We start from the raw sequence: 18,776 nt of genomic DNA, 5'->3' as shown, positions 1-18,776 counted from the left end.
ATGATGGACAAGGGTTGTGCAAGTTCTCCGGAAAGTTCTTTGAGCACTCTCAGGTGCATTTCATCCAGCCCAGGGGATTTGAATTCATCCAGTGCAGCTAAATGCCTCTCGACAACCTCTCTGTCCATGTCAACCTGCCACCCAGACACTATCTCTTGGCTACTGCCATCTCTAGATGTGCCTAAACCCTTTGACCTGTGGGAAAAAACAGATGTAAAATTGACTTTCTGCTTTCTCTGCATCCTCCGTTAGAGTTTGTCCATCTGTACCCAACAGTGGGCCTATTGCCTCCTTTACTTTACGTTTGCTCCTCACATAACTGAAAAATCTTTTCTTGTTACAGTGGGCTTCCCTGGCCAATCTTAGCTCACTCTCAGCTTTGGCCTTTCTGATGATTGATCTACAGTGCCTAGTAACCTGTAGGTACTTTTCTTTAGAGCTCTGTCTTTCCCTCCATTTCCCTCCATTTACCTTTTCTTTCTTAGTTCCTCTTGAAGTTCTCTGTTCATCCAAATAGGCTTCTTAGAGCTACTGCAGTGTTTTCGTCTTTCTGGGATAGTCATTGATTGAAAATGCAATAGCTCTTGTTTGAGTAGCACCCACCCTTCACATGCTCCCTTTCCTTCCAGCATTCTTGTCCATGGTATGACACTTCCCTTGGCCTCTTTTGGGAAGGTTTTTTGGGTGAAAAAATCTAGGAATACATGCAAATAAATTCATCTCATGGTGAGAAAAATAATTACGATTTTAATTATTTTAAATTAAGTTTTAAAATGATAATTTAATCTAACAAGGCATCATTACATTGCACCTTGTTGTGTAGTGACTCTCCCACTAAGACTCATTTTGTTTGCACTTGAAAATCATATGATCTTTAGATACCTTAGGTGTAGGGAAAATGCACTGCTTTAATATTAAAGCATGGTCCCCCAAACACAAACAGGAGTTCCCCAAGGAACATTTCATTCTGTTTACCATTGTCACATGGCTTAGTTTTAATTTTCACATAGGATGCAATTTTTCTTCTAGAAAACATTGATTTTATTGATAAGAAAATGCATTTCTAGGACACTATAAGTTCCTATAATAGTTGTCATGAAGAGTACTTCATGATTTACATGGAGTGCACTTTTGTCTGTTAATTTAATATTTGCTGAATGCTTTCGTAGCTGCCTGAGGCAGATATTCTCTTGGTTCATGAAAAATGTGCCTGTACAATAAAACAAACATTCTTTGCATTTTTCAGATTGTCCCAAAAACTTTGAATCCTCAGTGGAGGGAACAGTTTGACTTCCATCTGTATGAGGAACGTGGTGGAATTATTGATATTACTGTATGGGACAAAGATGCTGGCAAAAAGGATGATTTTATTGGCAGGTTTGTATAATTAGTACATGCTTGTGTTCAGGGAATGGTTTGATTAAGGACACCACTCAACAAGTACTTGCTTTAAAAAAAATATGAAACATGTTATTGAGTTTTTTCAGTTTTATATGGGAAAATGATGATTTCCTTGACCAGTAGATGGCAGATCATACTAACTGAAAGATGTCCATTTTGAGGAAAAAATGTTACAAAATCAAAGTGGAAAAGTTCCAGCGATAACATTAGAAATTAACAAATCATCAACTAGCTGTTGTAATAAACCATTTTTTTTAAATCTTAGTATGTGTCTGAGGTTGTTCTTCAGATTAGTGTAACACTTTCTTGACAATGATTATTGTATGAGTAGGCAGGTTTCAAGAAATTGAATTTTTAGAACTATTTTTATGAGTTCTGAAAGGGATATGAAATCTCAAAAGTACTTTAATTACAGTTGAGTCATAATCTTTTCTGTTTGAATAAGCTGATAAAAACTCTTAAAAGAAATATCCGTATCCTAAAAATGAAGTGTGCCGAATCTCTGGGTACTTAAATCCAGTGCCTGGAGCTGTGAATGGGGAAGACAGATCTTTTTTACAAACCTGTAAAGAACCTCCTCATTGAGTGGGTGAGTAGTCTTGAGAGACTATTCAAAAGATATAATCTTTTAGGCTTCTAAAACGTTATGCATAATCTGCACACAGTGTAATCTGCACACAATGTGATAGATATTTGGTGGTTTGTTCAAAATTTTCTTGAAGTACAAACATACTTTGCATTTTTCTCTATTTTGACAGGATTACCTACCTACCCACCCACCCACCCATCCATGCATCCATCCATCCATCTACACATTAGTTAAAATAGTGTCACACCCGCAGAATGGCAAAGCATGAAATTATATCGCTCCTCCCAGGCCCTCCTCACCTTTTTTCTTATCTCGCCTTTGTCTGCCATCTTTTCATGCATCTTACCCTCCTCATTTTCTGCTGGAAAAGGTGGAAGAGAGCAACGCGCCTTACACGTGTCACGCCTCCACCTATTAATCTATCCAGGCAAACAATTCTCTTCCTCCATATTTTGCAGCAGTTTAAAGATCCCGCGATGCCTGCTAATTTTTTTTAAATTCAAACTTATCTGAATGCGTATGCATGGAATCATAGATGCATAGTGCTTTTGAACGCCACTTTTGAGAGCCACACTTCGTGCCAGAAACAAATCTTTATTTGTCTTTATCAGTGCTCTAAATTCCTCCTGCTGTGTCCATCTCTGTTCAAGGTCTTGTATTTCTGGCATGGCCTACATGAATGACTGAATATTTGTTGCTCCAAACAGGTCACCATTTTTAAAAAGAAATTCCTGTCTCTGGGAGAGGGAGGCGGGTGCAAGGGCGGAATGTTACTCTAGGGTGTTTGAGCCTCCATACCTTCCTTCTGCTGGTTGCCTGCTGGTTGCTCTCCGGTCACTAGTGCTTTTTAGAGTGGTGAATCCACTTTATATGATTTTCAAAAAAGAGGTTTAAAATGGAGGAGGTAGTGACCAGTCAGCTGGCCAGACGCTGGATGTGGACAACATCATGCAGAGCAGCCAGAATATAAGGCCTATATTCAACTGGCATGGCGCTACATTTAACGGGTGCAGAAATCCCCTTAGTTCTTACCTTGTTCAGAAAAGTCATTAAATACTTTTTTAAAAATCAAGTTCAAGGTATTGTTTTTGACCTTTAAGGCTATAGGCGGCTTGGGTCCTACCTAACTGCAGGACCGCTTATCTCCTTATGCTGGGCTCTTTGCTCATCAGGTATGAATCTGCTGATGATCCTGGGGCCCCTGGAGGTATGCCTGGCCTCGACCAGGGCCAGGGCCTTTTTGGCCCTAGCCTCTACCTGGTGGAATGAGCTCCCAGATGAGCTGCAGGCCCTGTCAGAGGTCTCTGGGTTCTGCAGGGACTGCAAAACTGAGCTTTTTCCAGGCGTTTGGTTGAGGTCGGATAGAAGGACTGGGGTGATAAGATCAGGCTGCTCCCCCCGTCACGGTTCAGAACTATGTACTTGACCATGTCAGCCCCGTTACTATTCTGTCCCCTTTTTTGATATTAGCAGCATTGGTTGCATGTCTACGTAATCGATTCAGTGATTCGTTATGGGGTAATACTTTATGCTGCTGTCTTTTTAGTGATTTGAATTTTATTATTGATTAATTAGGGCGAGGAGCTCTATTGTTAGATTGTTTTTATTTGTTTTAAAATGTATGGGTTTTTTATTCATTATATGTAAATCGTCACGGAGTGGTGGTATATAAATATAAATTAATTAATTAAATTAAATAATGTTGCCAGCTTTAGGACTGCAACCTAATAAATGGAACAATGTATTTTTGGTAGCAATGTTATTTATAAGGCTGGTTCAAAAGCTATGTTTTGTCTGTATTGAAATGGAAAATTTTAATTTACACTGTAGTAAATGTAGCCAACTAATTTTATTATGCTAATACTAAGGTAAAAATTCCAGATGATGGTAAAATGATTTTAATCTCAATACAAGGGGTCACCTGCATTGTAATACTGGCTGTATTTTGCATTAAAAGTGGAACAATCATGGGTATTTATTAGCTGATAATTGCAAAAGGTGGCAATCTGGCCAAATTGGCTGCTGACAGCTGCAATATATTTCCAGAAATGAGTGCTGTCAGTGAACAACATGTTTCTTAAACATACAGGGTCAGTAATATATCCCATTTTGTACAATTTTATTCAGTTGGAACAGGATTTATAGTGTTGTTCATTAGTCTGAAAGTATTCATGTTTGTCTTCAAAATGACATTGATTTTTGCTCATATTTTTATGTCATGGGATTACTGCTGATTTATTTATTCTCATGGTCTTCTGTGAGTCAGCACTACCCTGCCCAATAGATGGAAGAGAATGTGGTGAGTTGACAAAAGTCCATGCCACTATCAAATTATGCTCATATACAAGTATAGTTCTACACGAAGAAGGGCTTTGTATCATTATATCATTAACCTATTATAAAGGACTAGTAAATAAGCCCACTGCAGGTGGAATGCAGCAGGTGCTAGTGGGGCTGGTGAGGCTGGGGGGTCGTGCTGGGACAGGGGTGGCTCAGCTTGGGGCCAGCGGTCCGGTGTCGTGGGCGACCTCTTACCGAGAGCAGGAGGCGAGTCCTAAGTGTAGACTGCTGGTCCGTGGTTGCTGGCGTTGGTGGGAAGGCAAGCAGTGTCAGCGGCATGCGAGGAGCTTCGGCTGCCGCCACCGCTTGGCTGCTGGTGGGGCTGCAGAGAAGGCGCGCGGGCGGGGAGGGAGGGGGGAGAGAAACTGAGCCGCTGCTGCCGGTGCTGCCGCTGCAGGTTATTCTTTCGCAGGCGGTTGCCTGCAAATGTCACTGGAGGGAGAAGGAGGCAGCGGGAAGACGTGGCGTGCAGCAGCAGCAGGAGGGCATCGAGCCGGAGAGGGACAAAGAGAGTCAGAAATTGTTGCACACAGTCAGACGAAGGGACAGGGCAGGCATATGTCTGCGGGTGTGCACGCGTGTAACTCTGCGGTCGCTCGCGCTCGCTGTTAACACAGGGGACGTGGTATAAATGATCCTTTCTGGAGGGAGTGGAGATCACAAAATAAGTAAACTGTGAACGGCAGGGCTGAGGCCGGGCAGGCCGTATGGGCGCAGAGGAGGGGCCGGCGCTGCAGCCGGGGGCGCCTCAGCAGCTGGGCGCAGCTGTGGCGGGTGGTGGCACAGGCCGGTCGCGGGCATGTGGGCCGGGGCCAGGTGTCGGAGAGGTGGCGGCAGGGCGTTGGCGCATGTTGTTTTTCGCGGAGGAGGCGGCCACGGCAGGAGTACGGCAGTGGGCCGTGGCTGGGCATAGCGAAGCGCCTCCCGATTAGTCAGGGCAGCGGGCAGGGGTCAATTGCTGCCAGACTGACAATCGGATTGTCAGTCCAGGGGAAGGGGCCTATCGGCACTCTTCCTCATCACAGACAGGGCCTGCCCTCGGGGCCTTTAACAAATTATTTAATCCGCTCCGCTAGGAGCGGGTTAAAGATATGAAAGCTTATGCAAAGATTTCTGTTTATCTGGATAGGGGCAGGTCAGCATTGCTCGTGCTGTTGGATCTCACAGCAGCATCTGATCTAGTAGATGTAGTAGATCATGAGCTTCTTGCTCACACTGGTATGCAAAGGACAGCTCTCCAATGTCTGAACTCTTTTCTCTAGGGCTGCAAACAGAGGGTTGCCATGGGTGAGGGTCATTTCCAACTGCCAGCACCCTTCTGGAGTACTGCAGGGCATGATCCTCTCTCCCATCTTCCTTAACATCTTCATGCACCCTCTAGCTCAGCTAGTTTGGGGAGTTGGGCTGGGATGTCACTAATATGCAGGTGTCCTAATGAAATAGGCTGGCCAGACTCCTCCCCAGAGCCATCTGAGACTCAATCCCTTCAAGGCGGAGGTCCTGTCACTGGGTAGGAAAGGACCAGGTGAGGAAGCATTTCTGTCCTGCCTAGACAGTGCACATGTTATAGCCGGACAATCAACTAGGAACTTAGGCATGATCTTTGATGCCTCCCTGTCAATGGAGGTGCAGGTCATTAAGAGAGCTCAACTGGCATTTTAACATCTTCACCAGACAAAGCTACTGGTACCCTACCTGGCTCCGGAACACCTAGCTATGGCGATCCACATGACTGTCACCTCCAGATTAGACTTCTGTAAAGCACTATGTTGGCCTTTCCTTGATGCTGATCTGGAAACTGCAACTGGTTCAAAATGCAGTGGCATGAGTCCTTACCTGAATACCATGAATGGCTTATATCCAACCTGCCCTGAGGTAGCTATGCTGGCTCCCAGTTGAATTCCAGATCCACTTCAATGTACTGGTATTAACTTTCAAGACCATACATGATCTGGGCCCAGCATATCTGAGGGACTGCCTGGCTGTCCATATCCTGCAAAGGATTTTACTATAGTCCAATGTCAATAAACTGGTGATCCCTGGCCCAAAAGAAGTATGTCCGGCCTCAACCAGGGCAAGGACCTTCTCAGTCCTGGCCCTGACCTGATGAAATGAGCTCCCAGAAGAGCTAAGGGCCCTGAAAAAATTGGGGCAGTTCCTTAGGACCTGTAAGAGCTCTTCTGCCAGGCAATGAACATTAGGACAACTCTGAATGAAACACCTATTGGGCTCTCTCTACATGGATACATCCCCCTGAAACTGGAAATCAAATGTTTCCTAAAAACTGTTCTTGAGCTTTAGTAGAATTAAAGTGTCTAATGGTCATTATGCAGATTACAAAAATGACAAAAAGTGATTATTGTATAGTTATAATAATCATTGAATTTTCATAGGTATCCTATCCAGGTAATATGGAGGAGTTGGTGATCAAAAGCAAAGCAAGGTTTTTTATTTCTAATGAGTAAATGTAGCATAATTAATTTCTAACGAAATATATTGTAGCAATTGAATACACTGGTGTATTAAACTACAATTCTGAAAAATGGAGATTACTTTGTATTTAACACAGTTACACGATTAATCCCTTTCTGATTCTCATTATCAAAATTTTAAACAGTGTAACATCACATTACTTGATGATGTGACATTTTGGCTATATGTAGGAATAGAAATTTCTTCTCAGCCGTGTGTTATTAGCAAATCATTGTCTTTTCAGATTTTGCATTGCTTTTCTGTATGTACAGAGGTTTTTTCCAACCTGTGTCTGGTGGTGCTGGTTTACTAACAGGATCTTGCTTTGGCTAGCACGCTTCCCTCTCTTATTTTTCCTCTTTATACAGAAGTACTCTCAGATAACTGTATTATCAACGTTGCCTCAATTTGACTTTGGCCCCACTCTTTTTTTTAATTTTAAAGCATAGCAGAAGCTTTAGTTGTTAGCCAGAAGTGTAAACTTAGCTATCAGGTAGAAACTGTCGTGTCTTCATGTTATTATATATAGTGTTTTTTTTAAACCCTCTTCTCTGTGAAGATTGAACTACAAGGAAACCATGCTTAAGAAATTTTAGTCAATGAAACATAGTATGTTTACATAAGTGAAGTGCAAAAACATTTCAGTTTCGATCTAGTATAATTTCAAATTTAAGAGCTTCTACATATAATAATTTTTAATAATTGTGCTACATTTCTGAGATGCAGTAAGCAGAATGGCATAAAAAAAGAACTGAATCTGAACAGATTGGCTTCCAAAGGTCTTTTTTCATTTATTTATATTTTATATAGTTGTATACATGACATGCTAATCAAAAGTGCTTGCTCCTAGGTGCCAAGTTGACCTGTCGACCCTGAGTAAAGAACAAACTCATAAACTGGAGCTGTGTCTAGAGGAAGGGGAAGGCTTTCTGGTACTGCTGGTCACCTTGACAGCCTCGGCTACAGTCAGCATCTCTGACCTCTCCATCAATGCCTTGGAGGACCCGAAGGAACAGGAAGAAATACTAAGGAGATATGTATGTAATGCCCTTGCTTGCATGGGATTATATGATATGATTAAATAAGGAATAGGTAAACCAGAAAATATATTCAGACACCAATGTAGAACTTAATGTTAACCTATTAGTACTAGAAGCCATTCAGATTATTGACTCCAGAATAAGTTGATTTAGTACTGCAGCCTTATATAAGGTAGATTATTACCCATATAAAAATGGCTAGATGCTGTTACAAGTACTGTGTTGGATTATTGTTTTATTATTAGTCCTTTCCAATTCCAATACCCTTTTCGTTACTCATTGAGTTTCAGTTTCAGTCACACTGATTTTACTTGATTACTGCTCTCAAATGAAAATAACAATTTAATGCCATAATTAGCAGTGTTCTATTTGTGAATCTTTCCACTACTATTTATATCAAGTAGCTGAAACAATATCTTAGACCGACTATGCCATACTGTTTAGAATATTGAGGGACTTTCCCTCTTGCAGATTCACAATAATTGAGATATGACTTGTTCCGATACAATAGTTCTACTAAACTAAACATTTCCAGGTTGAATGTTTTGAAAACAAATTACTCCCCCCCCCCCCAGCATCCTCATATTAAGTAGGCTATTGTGTAGTTTTAGTAAAGCAACAGTAAGGGGAGCTCTTACTCCAGGCTGTAGTAATCCTGAAGTCACCCAAACTGACTCACTAAACACAAAGAATAAAGAAAAGCTATTTCCACCTAAAATTACAAAGCTTTTATTATACAGTGCTGCCAGGTGTTTAGAAGGCTTCTCTAGACACTCTGCCATTAAACCAAGCCCTGACTAACAAAGGCCTGTTTAATTTTTTTTTTATTTTAAAATATTCCTATTCCCTGGCTGACATCCTTTCAATAACTGAATTTAATAAAGATGTACCTTATCAGGCTTTGCAGATAACATGAAGTGCTAGTACTAATGCCGAACAATATTCTTCAAACAGATTAGCAGGATGTGCGCTTCAGCAAATTTATTCTAGCTATCTCCACTGAATCAGCTGTCTGCTGGTGCTTGTACAAATCATACACCAATACCGTTATCATAAACACAGTTTAATAGAGGTGACTTAGCAAGGCTAAACATTATATTTCCTAAACCAACTGAGAGTTAAGATACCATGTACCATGTCTAAAAACTAATAATTACGAGTATTATTTCAGATTTTGGTATCAACCAAGGGAGTCTGCTGTGTCAGACTAGATTTTAATAGATATAATGCATTTCTGATGGATTAATTGTAGTGATATGCATTTTGATACCAAGAAGAGCAAACCCTATTTTTTTCTGAATTATCAGTTTAATGGGAAGCAAGCGTTACTGACAGTTCTGATCATTTTTGTGGATTTAGAGTATTGCTGTCTAACAGTCCACAGCTTGATTGAACCATGTGCCTTTTCTCCCCAAAAGTGATGCCATTATTATGGGCCACATTGCTAGAGAAAACAGAAGAGCTCATTTTTTTTCAAAAAAATTTTTTTTTTAAAGTCTGATGACTTACGATGGGATTTATCAGTACAGTTATTTCAGATATTGCAATGCTTGCCTACAAACTAAATTACTTTGTGCAAAATATGATGTATGCATAGTGGCAAAAAGAGAGGACAAAGAACTCAAACACAATATTTATGAAACATTTATAATTTCTACACATTACTGCTTCTTTTCTGTACTTGTGATGCTGTCCTTGATAGAACATACAGTAAAATAATATTATGCAGCTAACAAGATACATTGTACCATTTGTTATCTTTATTGAATAGAATGTTATTTTTAAGCTTTCCAACATAGTCGGTTCCATTTAAACTATGTATTTTGCACCTCTTCTTGAGACAGAAAACAGTAAATGAGAGCTGACCCTGCCATCAGATCGAATAGCCTTGGAAAATGACTCTATTACTGTCATTTAACCATTTGTAGCTGAACCTCAGAAACGTACAAATTAAGCAGGCATTACTGTTTGAACCATTATTTTATCACTATTGTATGAAAAGATTAATTCCTTTTGGGGTGGGGGAGAGGAGGGCCATAATGGGTAGCAGACCAAGAGAGAGATTGTATGACCTTTTCAGAACGGGTATGCTGAACCTGTGCTCCCCCTTGTCACAGTTTAAAAACCAGAGAAACTAGTTTAGTGAAGAAGTTGTTAGCATTCCATTTTTATTATGACATTTCACAGTCATCCGATTTAATGTCCCTTGACCGGATTGTCCACCGTGAGACGATGGGCTTGAAATGTTATTTAGAGCATTGATAAAAGGTGAGCAGTTCTAAGATGACAGCGAGTCATAAGGCTGGTGGTGTGACATTAATTTTCTCCATAACAGAGATGGAATAAGACGTCATGGTGACAAGCTGTCAATCAGTACTGGCCCCTCAGTGTATCTCAATGCCATAGGATGGGGTATTGGTTCTCCCATAATAGAGCTGAACTGAGATGCTCTCCCTGACAGCTGCTGCAGCCATACAGAAAATATATTATACAGCCTTTCATTAAAAAAATAAAGAGGACTCATCTCCAGAGCATTTCAATCTTTTCCCATCTATTGAGGGCTGAAAGGATTCACAGCAAATCATAGATTTCTCTGCTATGGAAATTTCAGGCCTCCGATACCATCCAGGTTTTGAGGCCTTCAACAATAATCATAAATAAGAAGGCTGACAATCATCTGATAAATCATTACTTTAAGTTGTATTTTTAAAGTATTGTATTAAACTCATTTGCTTTTCACAGAATCCTACAATAATATTCTACATTGTGTCACTGGCTCGGTTTGTCAGAGTGTGCAATAAATTGCTCTAAATCAGCTGACTAGCTGAATCTAAAAGTTCAAACTATAATTACCCCACAGAGCCCTGACAAATAGTATTGAGTGAAATACTGCACTGTTTTTTTTTCCTTTGGGGGGGGGGGACAGAAATGTTCTTGTAGGTAGAAAAGAGCATTTTGTTCCTTTGTTTTATCTTCGTTTTAAAAATCAGGAAAGAGCTAACCTTTAAGAGCTCGCCTTACCATACCTGGCCACTGCATTCTTCTTTGCTTTGCATAGACATCTGAATGAACATACTCACTTTTAAAAAATGCTACCAGAAATTGTGGAATGGAGCACTACCAACAAGCCAATGGATTCGGATTCTATCTAGAAAGATTATAACTTCTAGTTCCAGGTAGTTTGCAAACATGTAAAAAGGGTGAATGCTGTGATTAAATAAATTTCTGATAATGGATAAATATTAATAATTTAAAAGTTATCTTCATAACAAAAGGCAGGTGTTTGTAGAAAGGTGTGTGTGTGTCATATAACTGCAGTGCCTCAGTTCAGTATGCCAAGGTCAGTCCTTTTCTGTACACAATAAGCCGTTTTATGGGATTTACACTATGGGCTTTATGTCTAACTCTTTTTGGTTTGTCTAAAGCTTTAATATTTGACATTTCAAAATATTCTATTTTTCTCAGGCAATGTAATCTTAATGATTATCCATTAAGCTACTGCCAAGTAGAAGGAACAATAAATTGTACTTATTAAAATCCTACTTTATTTTGATAATTAGCCTTAACAATGCAAAATATTTAGAAATCCTTCACTTTTCTTGCTTTTTAAAAATACTTGTTTTTCTTAAAGGACAAAACATTTAGATATCTTTGGAAGAATGCTGATCTGTTGAATGATGTGTGTATTAAATAGGTATTTGTCATACATAGTATACAGCTTCGTACCAAAGTAATGCAAGTTCAAGATAACTTGCCAAAAATGACTATTTCTACAATGGACCAGAAAGGCCTTAAAATAATTCTACTTTGTACAGAATTGTGCGGCAGTAGAAGTTACTGGACATTTTAAGTTACTTTCATTATCTGTCTGAAATTGACACATGAGCTTCAAAAAGTATATCTCAGGGATTGGATGACAGCCTAGTTTACTGTATGTAGAAAACTCTTTTGATGCATTATGATTTGGGCACTCCTTTTCAGTATCTCTTTTGTATACTATTTATCTATTCCAAGGAAATGTTGGGATACTTATAGAATAAATAATGTACCAAAATCATCAGATACTAAAAATTAGTTATGATCTAGAGCCATTAAAATTGAACAATAGAGACAGAAATAGATTTCCCTACATTCAGTGGAGGTGTGGCTATACTGAAAAGATGCAGTGCACAGTTTCAGTCCAAGTGCCTTTTGCAGAAGAATCAGATTGCTATAAAATATGAATGGGAAAAAGAAGCAATAATCCTTTGCAAGTTTGATCTAATTTTATACTTCTCTGTGTGTTCTAGAGCCTATTGAGGATGTTTCATAATATGAAGGATGTGGGATTTCTCCAGGTGAAGGTCATCAGAGCAGAAGGTTTGATGGCAGCTGATGTAACAGGCAAGAAGTCTTTCAATTTCTGTGGTTATAGATATCTTACTGAAGTAGATCTGGTTTATAGCCTTTCGCAAAACCAGCAGTGCACACAAGATATAAATCTTATGTTTGCTAGGGTTTCTTTTCTGTTTGTTTGTTCTGGTGTACTCAAGTTTTTTTTTTCATTTCAGTTCCTTTATAGAAGCCACTTTACAAACAAATCTGTGTCTCAGTTGGGGTTTTTGATACCAGCTAACAGCACCTTACTGAAAATACTTATGGAAAGGGATAATGCATCATCTCACTATCTCAGATCCTCCTAAAAGGCCTCATAAGCTTCATGTTGTGAAACTTCATTCTAAGTGGGCTGCAAAAGATAAACAACATCCAAACAAAACTTAAATATTATACAAGATAAAGTTGTCACCATGATATGACAGGTTCGCATATTTATCTAAAGCTGCTTCTTTTTTAAAAATTGGGAACACAAAAATAACTTGAAATACAGCTTTAAAGTAGTACTTTGGTTTGTCCCAGATAAGTAGATAGGAAAATATTTATGTAAGTGCTCTAGGTATATTATATAGTAGTTTATGTTACCACCAACAACAAATGTAATAAATAAAATAAATGTTGTGCATGTTGCCATACTGATTTTTGTAAAGTTTCACACAGAATGTATTTTAGGATTTCAGCTTGATATGTTGATATGTAGGAGATGTCATGCATAAGTAGTTCCAAACAAGCAAACTAATCATAGTATTAAGAAATAGCTTTCCTTCTGAAAGTGTAAGCAAATAAGTATTCATAGTTCAGAGACAAATACATAGCCTGAGTTGCCTGGTACTGTATCCGCAGGAATTCACATATGAGAACATATGACAATTAGATTAACATGTCTAATCTGAGTTAAAGTACTGGTATTCTACATACAGCAAGTACCATGGGTTCGAACACAAGGTACTTGTGCATACTGATCTTTCATGACACCCCTTTCCTCCAGCAGCTCCTGCTATCTCCAAGACACTTGGGGTTACAGAAGTTTCACAAAAAAAAAAAACCCTTGGCTGTATGATTGCCCCTGAGGAAAAATAAGGTCAAACATTCATTTTCTGTCAGTAGTTTGTCTGCTGTCCAAAGATACTTCATTAATGGAAAAAGGAAGTGAGGGCAGTTTTATGCAACATCTCAGTTACTCTGACCCTCTAAATCATGGTATGCTTTGTCCATAGAAATTTTCAGGGAGATCTCAGAAAGCAGGTAGGGAAAGTTAAAATTGAGCATGATTGTATTCACAAGCACTTGTGATTACTAGACTCTCATCTATTATATGTGTTTGCACAAGGGTTGTAGTGCCAGTCAATTGACAAATATGAAGAAGAAGAAGAGTTGGTTCTTATATGCTATTTTTCTCTACCCAAAGGAGTCTCAAAGCAGCTTACAATTCCCTTCCCTTTCTTTTCCCCACAACAGACACCCTGTGAGGTGAGTGAGGCTGAGAGAACCCTGATATTACTGCTCGGTCAGAACAGCTTTATCAGTGCTGTGGCAAGCCCAAGGTCACCCAGCTGGCTGCATCAAACCTGGCTCACCAGATTAGAAGTCTGCGCCCCTAACCCCTACACCAAGCTGGCTCTCCAATATTGGATTAAATGGTCCAATATAATCAAATATTCCAGGAAACCCAGAATTCCACTTTTTAAGTGTTGATTTCATTATGGTATTATTTTGTTAGCAAGACATGGTGTGATCTGCAGCAGGTAGAGGCAAGTTTTTCCTGTTGAACTGGTATAATTTGAAATTTAGGAGTGGTGCCTGAAGAAGGTGGAGTTTGGGGAGGGGGGAAGAAGCTGAGTGGACTGTAATGCTGCCATCTTCTTAAGCTGCCATTTTCTTCAGACAAACTTATCTTTCTAGCCTGGAGAAAAAATGTAATTTTGAGAGAATTCCAGGTCCCACCTGAAAGTTAGCAACTGAAGTTGCTGCTACTTAGCACGGCTACTTCAAGAAATAGCTTTTGAATTATTGTTGTTAGTTCACTTTATTTCTGTTGTAATTTATTTTAAAATTTTGTAAAAGTGACCTTGGTGCTCCATGATAAAAACCAAAGCGAAGGATTATTTAATGAATCACTCGCCTTTATCAAAACATAAACAAATGCTGCTGAAAGTGGTTACAGTCCATTATTTTTCACAATAATAGTCAATACCATTTGATGACAGTATATTGTAGTTTGGCTTAATGACGTTAATGCTTTGGTTGACCAAATCTTGTTGCCAACTGTGTTACAGCATTTAATATGCTGCCCACTCTTGATTCTGCCATTGATGCATACTGAACGAAATGACAGATTCTGACACAGCACATACATTTTTGTGAGATCTAAGACAAGTATGATAAGTTTAAGGATATTAAAGTTCAACCCTGAACAAAATTGCACCCTTCTAAATACAATGGACTTAGTAGATGTAACTTTGCTCAATTTGAACTACATTCCTTGGCATACTTCCTTGAGAGTAGTCCTAATACCTGGTTACCATTTTACTCAGTCAAACATGTTTAAATTATGTTGGGTATTGCTTCTTTTGACACATCAGTATTGTTTACCTTTAGGAAAATATATTGTTTAAGAAATTTTTTTCCTAATGGCTCCAAGAGAAATGTAATGAATATCGCATTTAATCCAAAAAGGCATTGTTTTTTTAATTTTTGAAAAAAAAATATGTTTGTGGGCATACAGAATGCCAAATCTTGTCTGTGGTAAAGAGAGAGAAATTTCTAAAGATTTTTTGACCTTATAATCCAGTGTGGTCTGAACAGTGAGAGGGAGGGATGGTTATTCATGGGGCAATGGGATAATTCACTCTGATATTACTCAGTCCTCGGTTTTCCCTGAGCAACATTTCATCTGTGATGGTTGCAAAATTTTGGGAAGTCATTTATAAAATACAGAGAAACCTGTCTTGTGAAAGTAAACACATTCATTCAGGAGTAATACTCATGCTTTAACCAAAACCATTAGAAATGGACAGAAAATAGTTTTATCATGAAATGAAGCATTTTCCCCATATGCTTTCATTTGGCTTCCTTTTCTGTATTTATTGTCTATAGATTTCCTATACATCATTATGCTTTTAAATGGTTAATATTTGTTACAAGATAAAAACTGTTCAGAGGTGTTAGCTTCCATGCTCATGCTGGAACAATACTAAAAGAAAGTGATTATAAATTATTTGCTTCCAATGCTGCCATGTTTGTACCTCCAGATGCTGGCATGATACAATTTCAGTGCTTCATCATGCAGTATTTTATTTTTATAGACATATTTATAGACATAAAAATACTATGTACACATGCAAACAAAGTTAAATGTTGATCCAAGATAGTAAATAAAACAATATTAGATATTTAAAAGGTTTCCTTGATTATTTTATTTTGTATTCTTATATCGAGAAATAAAATGGTGTATCTGCAAAGTACCAGTCAGTTTGCACCCATTTTTCTCTAGATTGGATTATATTCTTGTATTAAATTCCTAAAACAATGAAAAGTAGTAAGTACAAATTCATTAGTTTTTGGCAAATAAATATTCCATCATTAAAAGTGAATGGGCAACTTATTTTCTTTTTTTTAAGTAGTTATCTTATTATGATTATGAAGGACTTGGGTTTTCAAATATAAAAAGGATATATTATCATTGTGAATTATTGCGACTATATTCTAAACAAAGACTTATTGAAGCTGTTTCAATGAATGAGTTAAAAGGTAAATTACTTTTTAATGAAACTTCAGTTCTTCTACTTTCCATAAAACACATGCTCCTATTCATTCTGAATTCTATGACAGTAGGTCACTTCATCTTGTAAAATCATGCATGTCTGAGGCACTTTTCCCTTTGGTCTCAATAGGGCTGTGTTACTGCCATTTTAAAGAAGATTACTTTGTGGTGGCTAACTAGCTACTATTTGACTGCTACATATACATGTGAACTGAGTACAAGCACAAGGTTGAATTTAAGTTTTCATCGGGTTGCAGAGAGGTTCCACAAGCATATGTCAGAGGTTTGAGAACTGCTTGCTTTTGAAGTATATGGAATAAGATACATTTGTAAGTATAGCCAATGAGGACAAAAATGCAAAAAAGGGCTAAGTATTTCATCAACAATCAAATTAAATTGAGTAAAAAATTGAGATTCTTAGTTCTGAGTGCAGTTGAAATAAAGGTAACCATAGTTTACGAACTGGGAGCCGGCTTGTGAAAGCATAGTTCCTTCTCCCCTTTAATGTGCTTTCTCCTACCACATATCTGTTTTCCTTCCTGCTATTATGTATTCATTGAGGAACTCTCTGTTTAACTCAGAAATCACATATTGAAAACAATTTAAAACACTTACAAATCATGGTTCTAAGGAATCCAGTTTGTGTTGGCACGTGTGTAATGCAAAACCATGGTTAAGTCTAAGAAGGGAAAGGATGGCCAGGGAGGACCAAGTATTTATCTGAAACAGGATTCCATTTCCAAAGTATGATTTGACAGGAGATTACCTTAGTAACTTCTTTGCTGTTCCCTAGCATGTCTGTTTTATTCAAGTGGGTAGCTGTGTTGGTCTGAAGCAGCAGAACAAATTTAGTGTCCAGTAGCACCTTTAACAAAGCTTTATTCAAAGAATGAGCTTCCGTGTCTCTGAGGAAGTTTGCGTGCACATGAAAGCTCATACTTTGAATAAAACTTGGTTGGCCTTAAAGGTGCCCCTGGACTCTAAATTTGTTAGGTCTATTTTATATAATTGTAGTTTTCTTATACAGTTAACAGAACATATCACATCCGGTTATAATATTCTTTATATACTATGAATTGTATCTGAAAGATGAATGTTCTTGTGATGCATAGAAGGGATGAGCCAGGGAAAGGCATGTGATATGATTCTTTGAGCACTTTGACCTAGTACAGAATGAAAATTTGAGTGGCCAGATATTTCAGTAATGTGGTAATTCACTTTGCACCAAACTATATAGAACTCCATATCAAGATGCTGATGCTTTACAAGTGGGTAATTAATTCATCAAGCTCCATGTACAATTCAGGCACACTGCATCCATTGAAACTGCTGTGCAGGTGACTATAACCTCCCAATATCCCCTTGAACATGATTCTGTACCACTACTTTATGGCAGCAGGTTTAGAGCATTTTGCTGGAAGTAATCAGCTCTTGGTTAAATCAGGATGTTGCTTTAACTGTAGCAGTACAAACCTTTTTTACCAGATGAAATATAAAGTATTATGCAGATGGGTTTATAAATATGGTTGTATGATATCCTAAAATCCATGAAAGCCGGCAGTAAAAGAAGACATCAATATAATTATTCTTCAGGTATCACATTTATATACTAATTTCATGATAATTTGAGAAGAGTTTTGGGTTTTTCACATTTTGTGGGATGAAGCATGAGAAACAAGGTCAGAATATGTGCACAGTCTTTGGGCCTCCAAGCTCTGAATTTATTAGTAGTGAACACATTGCTCAACCTTTCCATTATGATATTTTAAAACGGTGAGTGTACGGTCATATATAAAGTAATATGGAGGAGAAACTAATCTTTCTGATTTGGATTTGTTTGTCTTTTATAGCCTGGCACAATTCACCTTGGCAGCCAAGAAAATATGGACCAGAGCTGTATCTAAAGACTGAACTGTTTTAATTGTATAATTTTAATTGTGTTCCTAGAAACTGTACGTTTTTGCTTTTGCTATAGTTGTGTGTCCCCCTATATGCTCTAATTTAATGGTCTTTGACCTTTTATATTAAATGTTTTGCTTGCTAGCCAAAGAAAGCAATACAAAACTGGGAAATAGGAGTTGGATAAATTATAGTAAACTGACAGACTATCTTGGTTCCTTCAGAGATCTCAATTTTTATTATGATTATCATAACAATGACTCAAGGTGCTTTAGTAGTGAAGACATATTTATTGTTATTTTATTTACTTCATTCATATCCCCACCCATTTCTCCCCAATGGGGACCAAAGGTAGCTTACATGATTCCTTGTGAGGTAAATTTGGCTGAGTAACTTGGCAATAGTCACCCAGCAAGCTTCTATGGCAGACTTGGGATTTGAAGTAGTGTCTCCCAGATCCTACTACTACACTCAGGGTCTTCCAGATCCTATTACCGCACTCAAACCTTTTATCTAACTAAAGCAGGGGTCCCCAGTGTTTTTGAGCCTGCAGGCATGTTTGTAATGCTGATGCACGGTGATGGGCACAACCACAAAATGGCTGCTGCAGGAGGTAGAGTCAGCCACCAAATTTCAGGGAGTGAGGTTATATGTAACTCTAATAGTAACTCTTTGACATTCTAGGCAAAAGCTTTGTTTTACCGAATGCCTTTAGAAAAGAACATACTGTTTTAAAATGTTTTCTTTCATTTGCACAGCTTGTCCTCAGTCACACAGTGAAGAACCTTGTGCTGTGGTGGCAGCTGCTTCCAAAGCAATGTTTTTAAAGTGCTGTACAGCCATTCAGAAGCCCTGCTGGGCAAGAGCCCTAGCTACCCCAACCCACTTTCTAAAAACA

General features: G+C 38.4%; 1 protein-coding gene across 7 annotated transcripts in view; it reads left to right on the top strand.

The window, feature by feature from the left end:
• Positions 1 to 18,776, top strand: part of MCTP1 (multiple C2 and transmembrane domain containing 1) — a 253,452-nt gene that overhangs the window by 100,714 nt on the left and 133,962 nt on the right. For all 7 annotated transcript variants that reach the window (XM_077347620.1, XM_077347616.1, XM_077347615.1 and 4 more), the window contains 3 exons: positions 1,247 to 1,377; positions 7,653 to 7,839; positions 12,132 to 12,225. In XM_077347620.1, the coding sequence (XP_077203735.1) occupies positions 1,247 to 1,377; positions 7,653 to 7,839; positions 12,132 to 12,225 (412 nt within the window). The remainder of the gene's footprint in view (positions 1 to 1,246; positions 1,378 to 7,652; positions 7,840 to 12,131; positions 12,226 to 18,776) is intronic.

This window comes from Paroedura picta, chromosome 7, assembly GCF_049243985.1.
Source record: "Paroedura picta isolate Pp20150507F chromosome 7, Ppicta_v3.0, whole genome shotgun sequence".
Classification (NCBI taxonomy): Eukaryota; Metazoa; Chordata; class Lepidosauria; order Squamata; family Gekkonidae; genus Paroedura; species Paroedura picta.
The sequence above is the reverse complement of the archived record's forward strand: the minus strand, read 5'-3'. Positions and strand labels throughout refer to the sequence as shown.